This window comes from Homarus americanus, unplaced genomic scaffold, assembly GCF_018991925.1.
Source record: "Homarus americanus isolate GMGI-L3 unplaced genomic scaffold, GMGI_Hamer_2.0 scaffold11022, whole genome shotgun sequence".
Lineage (NCBI taxonomy): Eukaryota > Metazoa > Arthropoda > Malacostraca > Decapoda > Nephropidae > Homarus > Homarus americanus.
In genome coordinates this window covers 9,052,036-9,076,944 of record NW_024737068.1, presented here as the reverse complement: position 1 = coordinate 9,076,944, position 24,909 = coordinate 9,052,036, and the positions used below count along the sequence as shown (strand labels likewise).

Here is a 24,909-nt window from a genome sequence, read left to right as displayed (position 1 = left end):
AGGTTAGGTTAGATTAGTGTTGATAAATGACAACCCCGTTGGGGTTTTGTCATGGAACCGGCAATGCAGGTGTAGTGTACATATGGCACAATGTACACGAAGAAACAGAACATATAGAATATACAGTACAGTATTTACAAGTGCAATATCCTCGAATTTTTCAATACGTTTTCTATAATTGCAATTTTCATATAAATATACTTTTACTTTTGATCTTTGCAAACTGACTAAATAATTATTCAGAAGACCTGGGGAGGCTGTTGTAATGTGAGGAGGAATGGCCAAAAGCCCCGGCAAAACGTATCGAACAGAATATCAATAATCCACACGTTGTCGTTCAGCGTCGTCCTCTCAAGGTCACTTACCCAAAGCACCAATCACGTGTCAGTGAGCAGCGATGACGACCAATAGAAACACAGTTTGTCGCCTCTGAGTAATAGTTTCTGGGCCGTCTCGAACATGAATGCTCAGGTTTCTGAATACGTACTGTACAGGTCTGGCCCGTCTCCTATTTACCACAGCCCGGGACCCCGTGTAGGACAAATCCCCTTAGAAGAAACTCCTAACCTAACTTTGAGAAACAAAAACAAAAAATAAAATAAAAAGAGAGGAACAGGGGAATCACCAGTAGTTTAAGCCAGGATTAAAGCCTGTACACTGGATCATATATGTAAATAAGGATTACTTACTGCAGCTTGTACCAACCTACCATAGTTATATATTTCCCTACCTCCCGTTATGTTTGGTTCTTTAGTCTTTGGAGATACAGCAATTGTACAAAAATAGCAATCCAATTTAACCCAAATAATTTATAACAATAATAATAATTATCATTATTATTATTATTATTATTAATATGAGCCATTTAATTATTAATAATCGGTTGATCTCTTTAATACTACGGTAACAACTTTTAAACTCATTCAAAGTCATTTAATTGAGAAAGTCAATTGAGAAAGTGTGACTCACTGGTCGACAGATTATGTCATTGTGTGGACGAGTTCGTTGTTTGATTAATGATCATTTAGAGTAGACGGCACTGTATATATCAATTTATTATATCAGACTACAGTAACTTGTCCCCTGTTATGCAGCGAAGAAAGATAGAGTGACGTGCTGACGATGGTGGGTCAAGAGATTTGTTTACTGAAACCAGAATTAAGATCCGGATTCAATAGTAGATGAACAACCACCCACAACACAGACCATATAGTATCCATCATAATATAGGTATATAACTATTTAATGATTAAATTATTTTTCCTTTTCCACGAATCAGGTTTAAATTCCTCTTATGTTTGTATCAGAGCTGCATAAGTTTCCCCTATGTTAATGTCATAAAAAAGTGGTTGATCACAATAGAATCAACTGGTCTTGTTATTTATTGCTAGGAAAAATTTAATTCCTTGACATAATCTTATTTTTCTTAATTCACATCTTAGATGATACTAATCTTAAAAGAAAATTTCTACGAAGTTTATGATTAAATGACGTTACTAAAACATAAACTACCTGATAATCGTAATGGAGCAACATAATATAGAAGGGTCAGCTGTGTATGACGACTAATGTTAAAGACTACCACAAATAGAACTGCAACACTATACTTTGTTTTTCCAAGAAGCAGATATCCCTAGACAAAATTAATGAAATAGTCGCTTGATATTTTTAATTTTGCTATAAGAAGTTTGGCTGATATATATCCCTTAAAAATAATAAATTGTGTAGCTGAAGCGTTCGTAGTATAGTTTTAACATTGGTACTGGTAGCTGGTGTTGGGCTTGAGGGTTGTGGCTGAGTGTGTGTAGGTGACAGGTATGATGATGGTACTTTATTGTTGTTATCTGATCAGTATGTGTAACATTTGAAATCATATTTACTGTATAATGAATTGTCGTGATATTGCGAGGTAGTAGATGTAACTAAAAGTCACTAGAAGCGTCTAATGGCTTTTATTAACTGGCTTGTTATTTGTGTATAACGTGAGCAGGAGACCGCTTATCTCAACAACTGGTCTCTAGGGGAGAGATGGTCTATACTTCTGTTGTATATTTCTTGTCCTGCAAGGTTGGCAGTACAGCTCAGCAAATTGTTCAGTTGAGCTGATCTTGCCAGGCCTGAGCAAAATGGCCAGTGTTAAGAAAATACTACTTAAGGGAACTTAAACCCTTTATGCAGTTGTCATGGTGCAGTTTAGGGTAACAGTGTACTTTCCTTGCATACCACAACAATTAATGAAAACTTAGTAATCTTAGAGAAAAGACTATATTAATCTACACCACGAAGATGCTGGAAAACCAGCCTTTCGAAGGATATTTTTGCGTTTACACACCGCACATTCCTACCACCAATCTATTATCATATTCTAATAACACGTCTAATTATAAGATAATTTTCATCTATTACATTACCGGTGGAAATGTATAATAACGGAGATAGCATATCCAAAATTTTCTCTATTTTCTTCCATTAATCGTCCTCCATTATCGCCTGCCTCACCTCCAACACTGCGTGTCTCCTGCGTCTCCTTCATAAATCATCACGCGCATGCGTTCCTGTACACGTCACGCGGCCAGTCAAAAGCGTTTTTGTTTTTACAACCAATTAAAATTATTTTGGGTTTAATTCGCGGTATATTTGGCCCAATCAAATTCTTGTTTTATTTTGGGTCTCATATTTCGAAATTTAAGTTCAGTTTCGACCATGGAAGTCTGCGATGGTGTCACTTAAATTATATGGAGCTGATTGCGAGTTTTTGGGAATAAAACGAAGAAATATAGCATTTTTTCGATTGCATGGTGTTCTTCCAACCTCAGTAAAGTGTACTAAGAGCAAGACTGAATGTAAATAAAGCAAAGACCAACATATGTGGCGTTGTGTAAGAATCTCAGAATCCAACGACGAACAAGAACCAGGCCAATAAGGTAAGAAATAGGTGATTCCATCATGTGGTGAGAGTCAGTTAGGTTAGGTTAGGTTTTGTTTTTGTTTTTCTAGTGTTTTTTGGCGTATTTTGCCATGATTTTTTTTTCGGAAAACGTCCAACGAAAAAAAATTTATAAAAAAAAACCTGGCTAATTTCCGCCAGAAATGAAGGTCATATTCGGTCTTAACACACACAAATACACTAGAAAAATATATTTTTTACTTTCTAACAGAGTGCGGTGTGACAGTGCAAATTTACCTTTTGAAGTGAGGCAGATTGTAAGAGTATGGAAAAACAGAAGAAGGCAGAGCATTCCACAGTCTGGCTGTGTGAGGAAAGAAGGGTGTACTATACCGGGTTATTCTAGTGTGACTTCCAAGAGTTCACAACTCACTCCGAAAAAGTTTGCCCTCACAGTTTTCTGGACTTGCGGCTTCTTCAATCTTGAGCTGTGACCCCTTGTGGGGCAAGCGTCCTCCAGCTCCAAGTAAGGACACTCGACTGAGTAGTGCCCCTTGAGATGCTTATACATCTCAATTAGGTCGCCCCTTGCCCGTCTGTAGTATAAGCTAGGCAAGTTCAGGCGATCCAATCTCTCAGGGTAATTGAGGTGCCGAAGTGCAGGCACCAGTCTGGTGGCCCTCCTTTGAACATTTTCAACCAACTGACAGTCCCTGGCATATCTCGGGGACCAGGTGGGGCGACAGTACTCCAGATGGGAAAGCACTTCACTCTTGAAGATCGTTACGAGGGACGGACTGTCTAGATATCTGAATGACCTTCATATAAGACCCAATAATTTATTTGTCAACATACACACTTAGGTCCTTCTCACATTCAGTCTCAAATAATATAGTTTCTTCATCCCGTTGGGACATATGATACGTCTCCTTACCGTTGGTACGTCCCAGGTGCATCCTCTTACACTTTGTGACATTGAATCTCAGCAGCCATATCTTCGAACATTTTTGGAGCTCACAGAGATCCTTCTGCAGCTCTTCACAGTCTTGATTTCTTGAAATAACTTGGCATCATCCGCAAACATTTGTATGGAGGAGTGTACAACATCAGGCATGTCATTTATGAAACAAACAAATGAGCCGACAGCCTTGCCAGAGGTACACAGGATACCAAATCCACCGAACATTGCTCATTAAAGTACCTGTAAAAGAGAGAGTGAAGCAACATTGCGGCAAAAAGAAAGGGAAGAGAGATTATCAACTAAAGGAGGAGAGTTAATAAGACGAAATAACTTTGATTCCACCCTATCTAACAGTTGGACAAAAGAAGAACCACCCCAGATATGAGAGCAGTACTCTTAAGTTAGGGTGAATGAATCCATTATAAACTTGAAGCAAGTGCTCAGGAGTGAAGTAGCTATGGCATCTGTACAGCATTCCCAACTTTCGGGAGGCAGCTTTAGCAATGTTGTGGATGTGTTGCTTCCTTGACATTTTAGAGGAAATGATGAGGCCTAGCTTATCTATTTTAGAATTTGGCAGAATGATTGCATTTTTAAATGTGATTGGTGGGAGATATTCTATTTTGGAAAGTGTAATTGGTAAATACTGTACTGTTTTATTATTATAGAATTTAACCAAGTTTCTGCCTCCCCATTTGGAGATGCTGCACAGATTTGCATTGATAGATGATATGATATCAGCTCTAGAATCAGTTCTAGTTTGAGAATTGGGGGAAGGAAAAATTTTTATAATGTGTGAAGAATAGAATCATCAGCGTAAGAATGGATAGAATTAGTTGTAGTGTGAAGTAAATCATTGATATAAAGAAGGAAGAGAGTAGGCAAAAGAAAAGAACCCTGTGGGACACCATTATTGGTAGAGAAAGAGTGAGAGGTCGATCCCTTGACAACAACTGCCATGGATCGGTTTTCAAGGAAGCTAGAAATTAGAAAACAAAGTGGGGGAGAGAAACCATAAGAGGGAAGTTTAGAAACAAAGACTTGTGCCACACCCTGTCAAATGCCACGAGGGCCACGACAAAAGTTTCCCCATAATCTTTAAAAGAGGATGACCAAAGATGGGTGGAGCAGGAGAGCAGATCACCAGTAGATCTCGCCTGGCGAAAGCCATACTGGTGATCCGACAAAAGAAAAAGGTGTTCAAAGTGATGGAGAAAATGAGAGTTTAAGATAGTTTCGAAAATCTTAGAGAGGGATGAAGTTAGGGCACTGGGGTAATAGTTAGAAGGATTAGAATGGTCACCCTTCTTCAGGGTGGGCTGATCTGAGGCATATTTCTAAGAAGAAGGAAAAGTTCGGGTTTTGAGGCAAAGGCGAAAGAGCCGAGGAAGCACAGGGGCCAGAATGTCAGCACACTCCCTCAGAACACGAGGGGGGTATTCTGTCCGGTCTATGCGCCTTACTCACATCCAACCTGGATAACACACCAGCAACCCTGTGAGTGGAGATTATAGGAAAGTGCATAGGTTCAGTAGGAGGAGCAGGAGGAATAGAGTTGGAATCATCTAAGGTGGAGTTAAAGGAGAATAAGGTGCCAAATAGATTTGCTTCATCAGTGAGAAAGTTGTCTATAGAGTTATCAGGTCGGAAAAGAGGGAGTGCAGAAGTTATCACAGATGTTTTTGGTTCAGGACCAGAAGGATTTACTAGATGAAGAGTTAGTCAGGTCAGCGGTCTTTCTTTTTATAAAATTCTGCTTGGCCCTATGAAGAATAGCCTTACAACGATTCCTAGAAGTAATGAAAGAGGAGCGGGTAACAGGAGAAGGAGATAGTTTCATAGCTCGATATGCCCTATCTCTCTCCCTACATGCAGGAGAACAGGAGCGATCAAACCATGATTGTAAAGTGAAAGTTTTGGTAGAAGATGTGATGAATGCACTCATACCACCGAGTATAACCCCAGCAATGCTGTCAGCACATACCGAGTAGAAAGGCAACATTCATCCCAGGGAAAGTCAGAGAAGAATTCTCGCAAGGATTGCCAGCTTGCCCTCCGATAGTGCCATAGTTGGCATTTAGATGGGGGTGGGGGAGGTGCCCATGCCCAGTTTGATTTAATAGAAATAATATTGTGATCAGAAGACTCTAAGGGGGCAGAAATTGAGTATGAATAGTGTGTGGGGTTAGAGTTGAAGCAAAGATCAAGAATGTTAAGCAGAAAGAACTTAGTGTACATATACTTTGATATCAGGTATCAATGAAAGCACTTATCTTGAAGTGGCACTGTGTAATTTTACTTTTGCATTTTGAACACTTGCACATCCTGTCAGCTAGACCATTTTGATAGATATACTCTTGGAAATGGCGACCTTGTCTATATGGCAGACTGGTGCCTGCACTATGGCATCTCAGTTACCCAGACAGATTAGAACATTTGCAGCTGCCTAGCTTGTACTATAGATGGGCAGGGGGTGACCTAATTGAAGTTTATAAATATCTCAGAGGGCACTACTCAGCCGAGTGTCCATAACTGGAGCTGGTGGATGCCCACCCCACTAGAGGTCACAGGTCAAGGTTCAAGAAGCCACAACCTGCCAGAGAGTGTTGTGAAGGCACCGAGTAGTAGCTCTTTCAAGGCCAGATTTGACCAACAATGGAGCAGGTACAGATTCATTCAGGAGCCAATGCATGTCCAGTAGCTGCTGACAGTGCGTAACAGAGACATGACCCACCACCCAAGCGGCTAACGAGGTGATAAGTGGCGAAGAGGACAGAGGTAGATAGTAAAAATATAAATCATTAATGACTATGTAACATGAACCATGTCTTACCTTTCTTCCCTACAGTTATATCTTACTTGGTTTAAATAGGTAAGGCTCAGTTTGTTCTGGTTGGTTCATATTGACTGCAGAAGCTATTAACTTCATAGCCATTTTGGATATTGGCCTTGGTTGATGTCATTTTATATAGCTACATGAGTTTAGTGGTGCACTCCTTTAATTTGTACACAGGTTAAAAAAAAATAAGTGCAATACTGTGAATCGAATTTCTTATGGAGAGCAAAGAAAGTCAACGAGTGTAAAGATGATGATGTACAGTTACTGTATTTTTATATAAAGTGTCGTGGTTGTGTAAACAGAACAGTACCCAGGGGAACTATTAGCAAAATCACTTATAACATAGAACATGAACCTAATAAAATTACCCTAACAGTCACCATTTATTTCTTGGTTGAGTAACGTTTTTTAATTTGTTTGTGTCATTAGTTGTTTTTGAATGATTTACATCCATGGTCCGTAATTACAGTTATGTGTACAGTAGCTAAAACAACTATCTGTGCAGGTGGGGGTCGACATGCTCCGAAATATTACGTGTGACTAGTGACAGCCCTCGTATACCCAAATTTATCATCCATGGTCTCATATTGTTTCCCACAAAGTATGCACAGATAGTTGTTTTAGCTACTGTACATGGCCACATCATTTAATATGTTTGTGGTGATATTATATTAGGTCTAAAATAATTATTTGTTTACATATGAAAGTCCATTTTTCAGTTTTCACACAAAGCCATACAGAAAAAGACTAGAGCAGAAGTAAGATGCCCTAACTAACTCTAGTCATTTATTGCAGCCTTGGCAGATAGACAATGGCTTCAGGGTATTCCCGTCTGAACGGCGAGCAAGGTGGTGGGGGCTCACAACGCTCGTATGGAACCACTAATCCAACCGTGGGATTTGCTCCTGCAGCAAATTCAGGAACGGAATTCTTTCAGGTGTGTATCTCTTGAGAAGGAGAAACTACTGTACATCACACTGTAAAAATAATCCAGTCCTAATAGTATGTAGTACAGGGTATGTATATTTTAATTCCTTTAACAGTACAGTATAGTATTTGACCAAATTATCATTACTATATACAGTACATTAAAGGAGATTGTCAACTGTTTTGATTTATTTTCAGATTCTTAAACATTTTGCATTAGATTTTATTTTTATTTATTTATTTTATTTTATTTATTTTTTTAACAAAGGATGATAAGTTGAAACATATTCACTAAATATCAATCCACTGTACTGTATTTACTGAAATTTCCCTTGTCGAGAGCATAAACAAGATAAGAAGAGAGTAAGTGGACGTGAATGTTAGGACTTGTGTTTTGAGAGATGAATGTTAGTGCCTGTGAGAGACTGCTTGTGTAAGTACTGCACAGGACCAGAAAAAACCCATTTTGGATTGCAGTGCCCCTTTTTTCTTAATTTCCTGATTCATTCATTTCTCCCTCCCTCCCATTTTCCTTGCACATCCATCTTTCCTTGTTCTTTTTTTCCTCCTCTTTCCTCTCACTTCTCTTTCCTCTCTCTCTTCTTCCTTTAGTGGTATGTGTTCAGTAATCCCCGACATCTCCAAAACGGAAAATGAATTAAATTGTTGTGATGCTGTACTTGTACAGTAGTTACTTCTTAAGAGTAGAGGAAGGTTGAGTACAAGAGGTAGTGGATTAATGAGTGAAAATTGGGCCTTCCGGCTTACTGTGTACAGTACTATCATCTAATGATTATTAAACACCCTGATACTGTACTAACATTTCGTAACCTCACCTAAACGTAACCACCCTAGGTAGTGTTAGGGTGTTTAAATACCAGATGAAATAAGTTAGGGCGCTAATCTTCAGGTGATCCCCTGTACCCCTCAAGTATGGGGTGCACCTGTCTTTTGCCTTGGGGATCTCTGGTACAAGCCCTGGTCACAACCTTCATCCAAGCTGACTTTATACTGTAATTAGGAAAGTGACTTGCCAATCAGTGCCACACTGCTGTCTTGTGTATTAAAGGCTTGGTGAAGAATCCTGTATACATTGACACTGATTAGGATCTGTGTTCAACATGTTGCTCAAGAATTTAAATATTTCTGTGAGCTGTGATCTGTCATGCCTTGTTTAGAGAGTTATCATTCCTCAAGCCTTTAACCCCTTGTGTATGAGCTTTCCTCTGAGCTGAATAAAATTGTCTGCCATTAGCCAAATAAAGTAATAAAAGTGGCATTCCTTTAGTCAAGGGGTGAAGTTTATGTAGGATAAGGAAGTGATTTATTTTTTGGAATCAATGTCAGTTCTCACATCCCCTCACTCCACCTCCCCCTTTATCCCTACTTCAGTCCTCCCTGGGTAATTTGTCCTTCCTTGATTAGCTGTTTCCTTGCATATTCACCATTCTCGGAATAACTATTTTAGTTTACCTATTAGTGATTGAAGTATATTTTGTTCCCAATTATGTTTCATGGAATAAGGATGCCATTTTTTTATATATATTTCAACTACTGTACTGTATTTTTCATAAGTTAGTATTGACCTACTGTGGGAAAAATTTCAGTTATGTGACAAGATTACGACACACCTCTTCACAATCAACAATGCCACCAGTACGTTGGAGCGATCACTGAAGCAAGTAGGGACGGCCTCCGACAGCCAGCAGCTACGAGACAGAATGTAGGTTTTGAATCGTTTTTAAGGCCGCTAATATCACCCTGTGTCTACTTTAATAACCATTCTATGTTAACTCCTGTTTTACCTTTTGCTCCCTGTTTGTAGGATGTCTCCCTCCACTCAAGCATGGTCCTTATACCCCCCCTCCCCACCTCACCTTTACTATCTCTATTCTCCTCTATATTTTTCACTTATTTATACACATTCAGCAACCCTCTCATCCTCACCAATTCCATCATCATCCTTATTTTATTGCAGAAGGAAAAATTTTATTCTCTACACTGTACTGTCATTATATTTCAGCTATTGCATTTGTCAAAAGTTGTTGAATTGTAGAACTGCTTTTCTCCTCTTTGTACAGTATTTTATTATTAAAGATGACCTCAAATCATTGTTACTGTTTGATTTATATTTGTAATAAAGATTTAATGGGTTACTTACATGTTTGTATGATGGTACAGTAACTGGAGTTGTCGTGTATTGCTTAGTATAGTTGTGAGGAAGAGGATAACTCGACTCTAGTTAACATTTATGCCTTGTACTGTACTGTATCTACTTGCCAGTTCCAGGGTAAATTGGCTTCTTAATTCTTTCAAAATGGAGACACCACTTAATATTTTATTTGTAATGCCAGATGATTTTTTTAAGCAAAAGAGAGAGAGAGAGAGAGAGAGAGAGAGAGAGAGAGAGAGAGAGAGAGAGAGTGCCCTGTACACAAGGATTAAGTCCACATTTTGCTGACTATTAATTGTATAACCTTGTATATTAAGTCTTACACCTATCTGTTTGTTTTAATTACCCAACAATATTGGCCATAACTGTCAGTGAAGGGAAAAAACCGATACAATAATGAGATTGATTCAGGAAGTCCATCTAAGTCAGCAGTGTTCAAAGGATCAAAGCTCTTAGGTCAAATTGTTTTTGAGAAATCACATTCATGAGTCAGGTGTATGGATGTATAGATAGATGGACAACATTTCCTGGTTCTCTCTTGTTATGCACTGGGAGATATAAACATTTATGCAGTACTGAACTGTACAGTATATGTATCCATGCTATGTATACTGTAATCTGATTTTATGTTACCTAATGCAGGAAAGAGCTGAAACAGAGATTAAGAATGAAACTTAATTTTGTGAATGCTTTAGTGCTGTACAGATCTCCTTTCATATTTTTTCTCTTGTGTGGAACCAGCACACAGATCAACAGCAGTGCAGGAGCATCAGTACAGGAGACGACTGGATTGCTGCGGACGCTTCAACCTCTGACACACGGCGACAAACAGAGGCGCATCCAGGCAGAGCGATTACATAATGAGTTCCAAGCAACTGCATCACGTTTTGCCGAAGCTCAAAAGGTATTGCATTTAAAACTCTTAAGAGACGGTGTTAATTTGGTATAGCGTATCTATTAAATGTTAAAACAACATAAATGCTTTTGAAGAATTGCTCTCTGATCCATCTCATATAGCTCCCTGCTACATCTTCACATGTCACCCAAGTAAGGATGTCATGATTTATATGTCTTTAGGTCTCAGGGATGATAATTGCCACAAATTTTCAAACAAACAACTTTTAATTAACCCGATGGTTACTATGGAAAATATTCTGCAGTACAGGTAATCGAATACCTAGTAAAAAACAAGGTGGATGATGCGCAAATGACATACAGTAAATCCTCGATAACTTAGAATTTCATATAACTCGAGTGGATTTGGTCTTGGGATGTATTAGTATAACTTGGGAAATGCTGAGATATGTAAAATTTTCTGGGAAAATCTCGGCATATCTGGCTACCTGCATCACCTACCATGCTTCGGTGTCACCTACCAGACCTCTGTGTCACCTACCAATACCATGCCTCTGTGTCACCTACCATGCCTCTGTGTCACCTACCATACCTCTGTGTATGCCTCTGTGTCACCTACCATGCCTCTGTGTCACCTACCATGCTTCTGTGTCACCTACCATACCTCTGTGTCACCTACCATGCTTCTGTGTCACCTACCATACCTCTGTGTCACCTACCATGCCTCTGTGTCACCTACTATGATGCTTCATTCTTCACCTGCAGTGCTGCTAAGTGTTAATTTTTTACATTTAGTGATTACATGTACACATATATGGGTTGATAATTTAATTTTTTACATTTAGTGATTACATGTACACATATATGGGTTGATAATTTTTTATTGTATTTTTGTAGGAGGGGGGAAGTGCCTCGATAAGTCGGAATTTGGGATAACTCGGCAAGGCCAGAGCCCCATATGTGCCGAATTATCGAGGGTTTACTGTACTTTCCATTTTTATCATATCTTATGTTAGAACAAGTAACAAACGAGGTCTGTCCGGAAAGTTTCCAGCCATTGTGAATATTGTGAGAACTGGTCGTGCGGCCTTGATTTAACTTGGCAGCCACTCAGACAGGACCATACTGCGCATGCATGAACAGCCACACTCTTGTGGGACAACTCAGTTGCCCAGCAGACGCCGTTGAGTGAGCGCGGGTACTGTGTGACCGTTGCATTCATAATGACTGAGCGAGTAGATCAGCGAATCTGCATCAAGTTTTGTTACAAACTTGAACATTCGTCCGCGGAAACTATTTGAATGATTAAGAAGGCTTTAGGGGATGATTCAATGAGTGAAGCCCAGATAAAATTGTGGTACAAACGCTTCAAAGATGGCCGGGAATCCGTTGAAAGTGATCCACGTTCTGGAAGGCCTTCAACAAGCAGAACACCCGAAAATGTTGAACGTGTGCGGGCTGCAATCAATGAAAATCGGCGATTGACAGTGCAAGAATTAGAAGAAGATCTAGGTATTCCACGGACTAGTGCTTCAGAGATTTTGACGCAGGATCTTGGCATGAAATGCGTGGCGGAAAAATTTGTTCCGCGGCTCCTGTCACGAGAGCAGAAGGAATTTCGTGCGGAAGTTGCAGAGGACTTGCTTCAAACTGCTAACAATGACCCACATTTCCTCAAACAGGTCATAGCCGGAGATGAGTCTTGGGTCTATGGCTATGACCCTGAAACAAAAGCCCAATCTTCCCAATGGAAGTCGCCTGCATCTCCACGTCCATAGAAGGCACGGCAAAGTCAGAGCAACGTCAAGGCCATGTCGACGGTGTTTTTTGATCATGAAGGTGTTGTCCACCACGAGTACGCTCCTCCAGGCCAAACAATAACGAAGGAGTACTACATCGAAGTTCTTCGCCGGCTGAGGGATGCAGTAAGAAGAAAACGACCGCAGCTGTGGGCAAGTGGTGACTGGCAGCTTCATCATGACAAGGCGCCTGCCCATTCTTCACGTCTCGTGCAGGGTTTTTTGGCAAAACATTGCATCACCCAGGTCTCTCAGTCCCCCTACAGCCCAGATTTGGCTCCCTGCGACTTCTGGCTTTTCTCAAAGCTAATATCGCCGTTGAAAGGGAGGAGATTTCAGACCATGGACGAGATTAAGGAGAATGCGACGAGGCAGCTGATGAAGATCCCGAAAGACGAAAGAGGACCTTGCAGACTGTTTTGAAAAGTGGAAGGGACGCTGGGAGAAGTGTGTGAGGTCCCAAGGGGAGTACTTTGAAGGGGACTAAGGTGCCATTCGTTCATTTTCTCCACATGCTCTAACCATCTTAGCCTGCCTCTATGCAGAACTTCACCAACACTTTCAATACCCAGTCACCATCTTAGCTTTCAAATGTGCCTCCAGTCTTTGTGTCACATTGCACACCCACATCACCATTGTCATTTCAGCTAACCCAAGACTGCATAAATCATCCTATTTAACTGCACATGCTTCACTCCCAAACATCATACTTCCCAAACCAGCCACATACAGCCTTCCTTTCACATGAAGGGAAGGTCCTCTTGCCACCAATAAATGTAACAAGAGGTCAAGAGGTGTATTAGTCTATAAGTGGAAGGGAGGAGAGCCAGCAACGGGCTAAGGGTGACATGGGGAGAAGTTGTAAGTGCCTGATGAGAAATTGCAAGTGACCGTAATCTCAGCTAACCCATGCAAGCGCTAAAGATATCCGTAAAATCATGATGATATTGATGATGATGTTAGGTTTATTACATATATACCCCATATGTTTCAAACTGTTGTAAAGTAGCTCGATAGATATGTACTGTACAGTCTAAGGTTTATGAAGGGCATTGTCAGAAGTTCTTGGGTTATAATTTTGATGTTGATGCTTCCAGAAAGTTGTAAGTACACTGAGGACTGCCCGGTTACCAGCAGATATGGTAGCAGTAGAACAAGACACCACTTCAGCTTCCACTGATGTCATGATTGCATCAGAACAAAAGAAACACCAACAAATGAAAGAAATTCAGGTGAGTCTTAATTACAATACAAAGCAACTGGGTACCATTGTTTTCACTCATTCATCTCCCCCCAGTGTTAAGCTAACAGTTATAGAGATAAGCATAATGACTTTACACTAATACTGAAAGTCACTCTTTATTTTTTGCCTTTCATTTTGTATTTATCTGTAATTTATGGGACCATTATCTAGAATGCTCCAAAAACTGGTAATGTCCTGGGATGAATTGTTTAAAATGAGCGCCAAGAATTTTCAAGCCAGGCAGGCAAATATCTAACTCAGCTATATGTTATGGTTACTGTATTTTTCAACTCCTCTTTTTACTTACTCATATACAAATACTGTATACACATAATCCTACATACAGAAAGTGCAAAACAAAAAAAGAGAGAAAACTATCATAAGGTATAAAGTTTTATGTATCTACGGGTTTCCACTGTGAAACCTTTTGGCGAGCATGTGGAAGTTGGAGGGTCCACGGTACAGAGCACCATTGCTAGGGAAGCCATCCAGGCAGTGTTCCGGTTGGGCTGGTTACTAAGGTGAGCATCGAGGTGCCCAACATCACAGAACTGCAGCGTAGTTTATACACTGATAACTTAATAATTTTTGCTCTTTTTGTGCTTTCATTATTAATATTTATATGCTTTTGCTATTGTTGTGTATATGTCTGTAATTACAGTGAAGAGGTAAAGTTACTTTTAGGGATGAATCTAGTGATCTGAACAGAGGCTTTGCAACCAGTTACAGAGAGTTTACTATACATTTAGTACATTGTAGGCTCGGCACTCCAAATTCTGGAAAAAAATAAAACCCTATCCGGTAACTCCCAGGTCCCAAGCATGCCAAACAAATGGTCCCATACCTGTGCTATCCAATAACCATTCATTTCTCCAACAAGATAAGTTCCAGCTGTGTGTGATGATGAATGATATTTTTCAGTCTAACTACGGTTATGTCCCTCAGATAAAGATGACTAGAAAGTACTGTACTGTATCAGAAAAATCCTGGTATATTGTGTTATTTTTTGCATATGGGATTAAAGAAGTTGTAAATAAGGCTTTCCATACACATTTATTTTAGAGGTACTGTATATATATCTTGATGGCAATCCTAAATTTTACTTTTGTGGGTAATGTTAGATATCCTCTCCTGGTTGCACTAGGACTTGTGGCTTGCCTTATGGTTCCAAAATGATTTTACCCATTTCTCAATTTTATGTCTATAATGCAGTACTGTACAGGTTGGTGTTACTGTAAATATAATTAGTATTTAACCTTCTCGAGCAGGGAATGGGTTTTAAGTTTCCGTGACAACGACAAAAGTCATATGGGACCACTCATGTAAGGTTTAGTCATCTTTGTTCTGTGAATAATTTATTCAACAAGAAGTTGATTTTTTTGTGTGTGATTTATACATCACTGGCTTCATTATTTTCATGGCTTTAACGTAAGTAAATAAATAAATAAATAAGACGAGAATAAGACTATTTTTCACTATGAATAAAGAAAAAATTGTGTTCCCAGCATCATGTCTCAGATATTTTTCACACACCTACCAAGGTATTATATATAATTGAAGAAGACGGAACTTTATGAGCTTTCCAACGGTGGCTTTAGAATTTTGATATGACTAATTGTGGGTAGGACAAGAGAGGGAATAAAGTGACATATGTGACCTACCAGCATAGCTGACAGGAGGAAATTGATGAACAGTGGAATTCCACCCACACTTTGGTACTTTCAGTAAGCTTTTCTCACAATATCCTGTATATGTCGGACTTAAATTTGACGCAATTAACTGGCGAATTTGATGTGATTTGCATCATAATATGTGAGAGGTTAGTCAGGGATGCTTTATGCTTTTCTTTGTTTGTTTTTTTACAACTAAGTAAACAAATACAGTGTACAGCACAAGTACTGTACACATATTGAACTGGTTTTAGATGTGTTTACCTGTCCAGTTGCTGGTGTTTTCTCCTAATGGTCAAAGTTTGGTTATATTGGTGTATCCAGTTATTGGTCATTGAATATCCATAGTAGTAAGTCTCTACTGTGCTTTCATTTAGTCTCATGCCACAATGCACTTGTTACTAACTGCCCATTCCATGACAGTAAACATCTTCCACAATTTTTTCCACTTACCCAGTGCCTGCTGGAAGGGCAAAAGTTCTGTTCACCAAAATACATTGTATACATAAAAATCTTTAAGTTACAAAAAAAAACCCACTCATTCTGACACTTACCGTAGTAATGCTTTAGAAATGATAATGAAAATTATAAGAGGACATTTTTATATTTTTTGGTCTGTCTGAGATACACTTTCATTTTTATTTAATGTTTAAACTTTTGACAGGATTTGGAGTTTGAATCAGCAATGCATCTGGAGAGGGAGCAGAGAGTACGTCAGCTGGAATCAGACATAATTGACATCAATGAAGTTATGCGTGACCTTTCCTCTATGGTTACTGCTCAAGGCGAGATTGTGGGTGAGTTACAGATAAAAGTTAGTACTGTACTGTAGTCTGTGACATAACAAGGAATTGAATTAGGTTGATTAGTGCTTTTACCGATCCTTCAGGCAGAGTATTTGTTATCTTCCCTGGGGGTGTTTAAAAATACAATATAGTGTGAATGTAGTACACTGTATTACATTATGATATGTGATGACTGGCACTTCTCTGATTCTGCCTCCTACTCATGTGTTGAGGTGATCTGTACTGGAAACCTGATGGACAGAGAGTATTTTAAGATGGGTTCATTGTCAAACACATTTCTTCCTCGGATACTCTTCAGGGAAAACGATCTTTAAGTTCTAGTTCAGCCCAAACATTGGCTCTACAGTCACAGCTGATGGTGAATTTTGTATATTTGAAGATCCATGGTACTCAGATTTGTCCATTTGTTCTTTACCGGTACCTCCTGATTTAGCTTTACATTTAAGTTTTACTGTTCAGTATTTACATTGATACCTTGAAACAGTATTAACATTTAGAACAAAGGTGGCTGGTGGGGAGGTTTGTATCATTGTGCTATACACTATTACTTGTATGTTTTGAAATCTGAAGAGTCTAAGGATTCCAAATATATAGGATTTGTGATTATATAGAAACAAATACAGGTACCAGACCATATATCTGGCCTCCAGGAAACCAGATTTACCTGAATACTGTTTTTTCTTTAACCTGATTAGTTTTGAAATTGGCGGGTTTAGCTGGCCAGTGGCCACATTGTTTTCCTATCGGTAACGCCACAGTGGCCGCAGTTTTAAACAGCCCATGACTCCGTGTACTTGCCTCTCTCTTCCATTTTGTTGTTATTTATCCAAATTTATTATCATTATCATCTATTAACTTGTCTTAAAGGCTAGCAGGAAGTCCACTTGCTAATGGAAAGCTCAAAGGAAAATTTTTTTGGCTCCAGCAACAATGCTTCGCCATAGTCTTTGCTTGTTTGTCATGATGGGTAATTCTCTCCAGTCTCTCTCACCAACATTTTTATGAGTGATTTGTGACAGTCTACTTACTGTCTAACCACAAGTACCCAAGAATGACATAGGAATAGTGTGAAGAGCAGCTAATATCATGTAAAGTAATCATTGTAAGTATTAACAGACCTCCCCCATAACACACATTGCCAGTGTTACGTGTAAAGAAACTATAAAGGTTGTAGAAAATCTTTTCACTACTCTAATGCAACCTAGAAATATAGAAAATCTAATATAAAACTGTAGAATAAGAAAAATGAAGAGCATGGGTGGGAAGTGAACGTTTGTGTGGAGGCAGTGGGTGGTTTGTCAACAGTGTGTCTGGCACGAAGAAATGTTTATTCCTTTCATGTTTTTGACCTTATGATAATTATTTTCTTTTTTTTTACACATTCTGTACAAACGATTGTGTGTGCATGTGTCAGTAAAAAACATGAAGAAAATTATGTATACAGTACAGAGTATATTCCCGAAATCACCTGCTACTGGGGTGCTAATCAGATATTATTCCTCGTTGTCCCTTGTTTAGCAATAATTTTGCTTAACATTAGGTTTTTCAGGAATGCATCCCCATTGTTAAATGAGGCATACCTGTATACTTATTTAGGTGTTGACGTTAATTAATGTTTTGATTTTTTGCACAATCTGTATGAACGATTAATAAAATTATGTATGTCTACCTGAAATTATGAGTAAAAAAATAACCGCTGTGAGTGCTAACTCTGATTGTTCAGGTTCTCGGGAATGGAACCTATTTCTCCCCACAAGTTATTTATATTGATGCGTGATCGATCACCCAACGATGTCGTTTTGAAGTCTCTAACCCCATTGTATAACTGTCAACAACTGTATACAGTAAATCTTTGCACAGAGTCAAAGGTTAATGAATGTCTTTTAAGAGCATTTGACCAAAAACAGGACAGTACAGTACATAGCTAGAAATAATGAAGATTTGGCAATTTTTATTTGCAGCATTTGTGATGACAATGTTAAGTCGAATTGGACTAATTTGGTAAATAGTGAAGTATTTGTTTACTATGCTGTTAAAACATCAAATTGACTTGCTTCACAATTTTGTCTGTTTCATCAGATTCCATAGAAGACAATGTGGAGAGTACCCATGGCCATGTAGAGGAGGGCCGAGATGAGTTGTTGAAGGCTGCGCGCTACCAGGTAAGAATATCGCTGGAATTCTATACCCTGGATAAGAAGTAGTGTGTGTAGGTGTGGGTGTGTGTGTGCCATTTACGTAGTGTTTAGTTTCCATACATGACACTGTTTTTCATTGACCCCCCTATGCTCTCCCCCTCCCCTGAAATGTCACAGTTTCCCTTAGTTTAGGAACCCCTGCTACAAGCTGTGCAGTACTAGCATTCTATAATAGTGATGAGACTTGTCATAAGGTCTTCAGTGTACTAAGATCTCAACAAGTCACTTATATTAGTCCTTGGCCATAAGTGGGTTGTCATACTTTTATCCTTCATATTTATTTTAAAGAAATTGCTGTACTTGTAATGATATTGTGTGTCTTTAGGTATTACATGGTTATATTTTCGTGCCTTTCAGAATAAAAGTCGGCGTCGCTTGTGCATCTGCATCATTATCCTAGGCATTGTGCTGGCCATCATTACCATTATCATTGTGCTTCACTTTACTAATCAGAAATAAGTACCGTAACTGACTTAAGGTATGTCAACTGGAATGGTTCTTTACTGTAGCAAAATCCTCTTATATTTTTAGTATTATTATATGCATTCCTTTTATAATTCTCAAGTTTTATCTTTATATCGTATGTGGAAACTGCTGTTGGTGGTTCAGTGCCCAAAGATAATAGATTTATGTAATTTCTAGTCAAGAGATCACTGGACTCTACCTGTACATACATTTGATGGGTGGTAGTTATGAGCATCTTTACATCACTCAAAGATGAATTATTATGTGGGTTCATTTATAATACAGTATATGGCTTAATTAAAGTTCAATAGTATGTGGTTCCAATTTTTTGGGCCGAGTGTATTGAATACTCCCAAGTTTAATATGTTTTTGAAAGTCAAGATGTATGTTTGTGTGACTCTGGCATTGTTTAATGGGTATGTATGTGGATGTTGCTCTCAGGAATACTGTAAGGGGTGTTTCAGTTCCCAATTGATTGAACCATTCATAGAAAACAGGCTTGTTACACCTGAAATATGCTCTAGGATGCTATGGGATGCATAACCTTAAAGGCTGGAGGATGGCACAAAATGGGAAGAAAAATAATCAACCAAGAATGAACTGCGTAAATTGAACATTTCTGTTTATCTAGTAGTGGTAATTTTGGTGAATTATAAGAAAAGAGAAATGTAATTTTTTTAGTGACATCCAATAAGGGAGACACAAGTCCCCTTCCTCCTCCCCCTAGTAAAATCTGTCATTATCATTTGTCTTTTACTGACAGGAAGGTTTATTTTTGTCACTTCATTAGAACAGTTTTAATATTACCCCCCAAAAAACAGTTTTGTGTGTTGAAAAATTATTGAAGGTAAAAGCCCACATATAAGATTATTAGCTCCTGCAGTCACTGTGATGCTCCCAACTATTCCTTACTTACAGTTTTTCTTTTATATATACCAGCTTGATCATATTATATATTAGCACACTGAGGAATTTGCTGAACACAGTATATATCATTTCATTATTTTTGCTTATGATGTATTTGCTGTAATTTGCATAATTTGTTATTATGTATACTGTACTGTATATATAACTCAATTTAATATACGTTTTGCTTTGTTTTTCCTTCAATATTTCATTGTCTGTGGTGTTTCTCTATGTTGTGATCAACATATATTTTATATGTATCCTCACATTTTCATCCACCTTGAGAAAAATAAGGTATGGAGTTATTGAGAGGCTTTTAAATAACAAAAGTATGGATGGAATTACCACATGTATAATATCTTTACTGTTAGTAAGGTGGGAAGAGATGAGTTTTGGCCAGAGGTCATTGATTGGTGCTGCATTGTGATGCTTTAGTTATACAGCACTTTAGTGTCAGTCAGGGTGCCAGCCACATGTTTGAAGTTGATGTCTATGTCACTCCATTCCAAATGTCTTCTCAGTACAGGTACTTAATTTAAATGTATTCAGGTGGAAGAAACAAGTGATTGCCAAAGGTAGCAATGAATATTAGATATGTGATCTGATTTATTCATGGAATCTTTGCATTTATAACCAAGTTGATACCTGTATCGGAAGAGACATTCTAATATGTTAAAATATAACTGTTGTTAGATATATTGCCCCCTTAATGGTGAAAATCTAATGTATGTTTATTTTATAGCCCCTAGGATTTTTATACAAGAATTATTCTGTGTGGAGCAATAGATATTTAGAGTCACGTGAAATGAGGTTAGAAAACCAATATAGCTGTGGCATATTCATTAATCGTGCCAGTACAGTAGTTATATATGCCACGTACCCACTTAATCTCAGAGAAGAGGTGGTCACGAAAAGAGAAAAGTTGATTTACGCTGATGCAGTATTAAGGTCACTAGTGACACCACCTGCAGAGTAGGAGGAAGCAATATTATTCTCTGAATTTTACTTGCAATTAGGAGTCTCCAAGATCATAGGAATACTACTCAGACTTCCTGTACTATGACTTATTATGACTTGTCAGAGTCAGGGGTGTTATGGATTTAAAAATATATACTGTACAGGTCCCAATATATTCATAACAATATTATAGCTTAGTAAGTGCAAGGTTGTGTTTTAACCTAATCTAACCTATGGAATGAACCCATTCATAACTCGGGGACTACCTCTATATACAGCCACTCCTCGACTTACTACCTACTCGACTTACGACCACCCGGACATACGACCGCCCCAGTCATACCAAAAAAATTTCAAATTACGTATTTTCGAGTCCTGACGTTAGTGACTGCGCTGTGTACTGACAAAATTTTCGTTTGTAATTCCCTTTAAAATGGCTGGCATGCTTAAAGGTGAGAGTTTTGTGGTGCTGAGAAGAAAAAGAGACACCCATTTTAGATTTTCTATGTATTATTTTCGCATTTTCGACTTACGACCTGGATTTGGGTCCCTAACCCCGTCGTAAGTCGAGGAGTGGCTGTATTGTTCTTTTCATACTGTAATGTAATAGCTTGCCACATTGCTTTTGTTTACACTGTGTCATCTCAAAAATGTATATACAAAATGGCATTAACTTTAGCTCGATGACATTGCACAATAAGAAAACTCAGTTTACCATTTAAAGTAGAATATGTGCTTCGTTTTTTTAAGAAATTAAAATACATCTTGGATATTGCCTCATGTATGGATAAAAAACTCTTGTGGTTTTTACAACATTACATAATACTGTTGTATAATGATTTTGTTAATTTTGCCAAATAAAAGATCTTTGGGCTCAGTGGTTGGCAAAGATCTTTTTATGATACCAGATAAAGAGTGTCTCTTAATATCATATCATGGATCTATATCTCTTTAGATTGATTATATATCTTTTGGCCCCACTCAGCCTGTAGGTTGTGAATGTAGAACACTTTTAATATCAGTGCTAGTTTTGGGACCTAGGAGCCTGAGCAACTTATTTGTGTATGATTTGATTAATATAAGAAGTCACTAAAAAATCGATTGTTAAATGGTGTTGAAGGTTTATTATTTATAGTTATTGCACCTGTTGCTTTCCTTGTTTTAGAGGGCAAAGTGAAGCTGAGAGAGAGAGAGAGAATTCCTTGCAACGAAATAGTGACCAGTGAAAACCCTGTTCTCACGCAGCAGCATTATTAATTATTATTATTACTACTACTACTGTACTGTATTATTATTATTATTATTATTATTATTACAATTTTTACATGGTCTTCTGTGTTGCCTAAGATCGCACCTAAAAAGCTGTTTTGAAATAGCCAGTCATCGAGTAAGTTGATATACGACGCCAGTAGGCCATAATGAAAACAACCTTGGTATATCAACCCCACTCATTCCTTTTTTATATACTGTATGGTAGTATAGTAGGTGTTAAATCAGTCTATGTATTTTTTCTTTCCCCACTGTGTTACCATAGTAGTGGAGGGGCCTTAAATATTATTATTGAAAATGAGGACATTTGAACCATTTGTCCATATCTCTGATGTCACTCTTCATCCACCTGTCCTTTCATCTGTTAAATCACTGTTCATCCACCTGTCCTTTCATCTGTTATATCAATGTTCATCCACCTGTCCTTTCATCTGTTATTTCACTTCATCCACCTGTCCTTTCATCTGTTATATCACTGTTCATCCACCTGTCCTTTCATCTGTTATATCACTGTTCATCCACCTGTCCTTTCATCTGTTATTTCACTTCATCCACCTGTCCTTTCATCTGTTAAATCACTGTTCATCCACCTGTCCTTTCATCTGTTATATCACTGTTCATCCACCTGTCCTTTCATCTGTTATATCACTGTTCATCCACCTGTCCTTTCATCTGTTATATCACTGTTCATCCACCTGTCCTTTCATCTGTTATATCACTGTTCATCCACCTGTCCTTTCTGTTATATCACTGTTCATCCACCTGTCCTTTCATCTGTTATATCAATGTTCATCCACCTGTCCTTTCATCTGTTATTTCATCCACCTGTCCTTTCATCTGTTATATCACTGTTCATCCACCTGTCCTTTCATCTGTTATATCACTGTTCATCCACCTGTCCTTTCATCTGTTATTTCACTTCATCCACCTGTCCTTTCATCTGTTAAATCACTGTTCATCCACCTGTCCTTTCATCTGTTATATCACTGTTCATCCACCTGTCCTTTCATCTGTTATATCACTGTTCATCCACCTGTCCTTTCATCTGTTATATCACTGTTCATCCACCTGTCCTTTCATCTGTTATATCACTGTTCATCCACCTGTCCTTTCATCTGTTATATCACTGTTCATCCACCTGTCCTTTCATCTGTTATATCACTGTTCATCCACCTGTCCTTTCATCTGTTATATCACTGTTCATCCACCTGTCCTTTCATCTGTTATATCACTGTTCATCCACCTGTCCTGTCCTTTCATCTGTTATTTCACTTCATCCACCTGTCCTTTCATCTGTTATATCACTGTTCATCCACCTGTCCTTTCATCTGTTATATCACTGTTCATCCACCTGTCCTTTCATCTGTTATTTCACTTCATCCACCTGTCCTTTCATCTGTTAAATCACTGTTCATCCACCTGTCCTTTCATCTGTTATATCACTGTTCATCCACCTGTCCTTTCATCTGTTATATCACTGTTCATCCACCTGTCCTTTCATCTGTTATATCACTGTTCATCCACCTGTCCTTTCATCTGTTATATCACTGTTCATCCACCTGTCCTTTCATCTGTTATATCACTGTTCATCCACCTGTCCTCATATCTCTATGACTTCCCCTACAGTTGTGTGTCCATACAAAGTGCTTCTGTTCAATAATGTAAGAAAGGCATCGCGAATCAAGGTCAAATTTGGCTTGCCACACCATATCATAAACAGCTGGGGTTAGGTTTAAGAATCAACAGTTTTCATCTTTGCTCATCTGTTAGGACTCCTGTTAGACCGGAGGCACACATCACCATCAGTCACTGTCTAGTTTGTGCCGTAATATATCTCCATGGTAACGTTGTGCATTCTCATACATCATCAAGACAGGTGACAGATGGAGGTCAAAACTCTGGTGAATTAAGGTGATAAACACTGATTTTAAAACTAGGATAGAATATTGATGGTATGGAGCTGTACGGTATATTAGATTTTATTTTCTTCCACAATATCTTTCATAAATTACAGAATTTAAGCGATTCATATTGATATACAAACATATTGACAGATTTAAAGACTAATAGACATATGAACAGATTAATGGATGGAGATAATCCTTTATATTGTATGACAGGTGATAATTTGTGATGCCAAAGACTTGAGGGCCATATATTGCTATGACAATGACACAGGGAATAAGGTAGACAAAAATATACCTGTACTGTATAAACAAAATTATGTCACCGTCATTCAATACTTCATGTGATATCTTATGTAAAGTAGCCAGTTGAAGTGAAGACAAGGAACTATTTTCACTTAAGCCTATCAATCCTGTTCTTAAGTTGTTACATGGGTACTCAGAACAGCTAATACAGTGACCCCTCCGTTAACGAACTCAATCCGTTCCAGAAGGTCGTTCGTTAACCGAAAAGTTCGTTAACCGAAACCATTGTTTCAATGGGTTTTTGGGTAATTGGTTCCAGCTCACCGAAAATTTCCTAAATTCAACAAAAATGGTAGAAAAGTTCACTTACTTTGAGGTGTGTATGTAGAAGGCTCCTGGATGATGATGATGGGATTTAGAATGGGGGTGGAGGAAAAGGAAGAAGAGAAGGCATTGGGGTGGAAGAGAAGTCACCCCATGGCACCATTTCACCCATAAAATTTTAGCTCTCTGGTGTAATTCAAGATTATTTTCTTTAAATCAACACTGCACTGCATTATATATTGTCAATATATAAAATATATTTCAAAATGACCAATAATTTGCTTGGAAACACAGAAAAAAAGCGTTTAGTTGAAGAGAGTCTCAAGCAAGATGTTACCTCCAGTGAAAACAGAGAGAGACTAACGCCTGTTTGCTGTGTTAAGAGGCTGGATGCCACGCATTAAACTAGTCACTTTACCTTCATTTATGTTCAATAATTGTTCAAATGACTAAAAAATTGAATATTAAACTTTTAAAATT

At 38.3% G+C, this 24,909-nt stretch overlaps 1 protein-coding gene across 2 annotated transcripts; it reads left to right on the top strand.

The window, feature by feature from the left end:
• Window positions 1-1,767: 1,767 nt before the first annotated feature.
• On the top strand, window positions 1,768-22,689 carry LOC121872937 (syntaxin-12-like). 2 transcript variants are annotated; one of them, XM_042376073.1, is made up of 9 exons: window positions 1,768-1,815; window positions 7,483-7,624; window positions 9,222-9,337; window positions 10,529-10,691; window positions 13,539-13,673; window positions 16,019-16,151; window positions 18,240-18,322; window positions 18,716-18,836; window positions 21,852-22,689. In XM_042376073.1, the coding sequence occupies exons 2-8, from the start codon at window positions 7,499-7,501 to the stop codon at window positions 18,815-18,817; spliced, it is 858 nt and encodes a 285-aa protein (XP_042232007.1). In that variant the 5' UTR covers window positions 1,768-1,815; window positions 7,483-7,498; the 3' UTR covers window positions 18,818-18,836; window positions 21,852-22,689. The 2 variants fall into 2 exon arrangements, with proteins under 2 accessions (XP_042232007.1, XP_042232006.1); XM_042376072.1 differs by lacking the exon at window positions 21,852-22,689 and having other exon boundaries at window positions 18,716-19,927.
• Window positions 22,690-24,909: the final 2,220 nt, after the last annotated feature.

Bases quoted from the DNA above. Each gene is read 5' to 3' on its own strand.
- LOC121872937 (XM_042376073.1), top strand. From the start codon at position 7,499: ATGGCTTCAGGGTATTCCCGTCTGAACGGCGAGCAAGGTGGTGGGGGC. The intron at 10,692-13,538 runs GTATTGCATTTA...TGATGCTTCCAG, and splicing joins GTTTTGCCGAAGCTCAAAAG to AAAGTTGTAAGTACACTGAG. The intron at 18,323-18,715 runs GTAAGAATATCG...CGTGCCTTTCAG, and splicing joins TGAAGGCTGCGCGCTACCAG to AATAAAAGTCGGCGTCGCTT.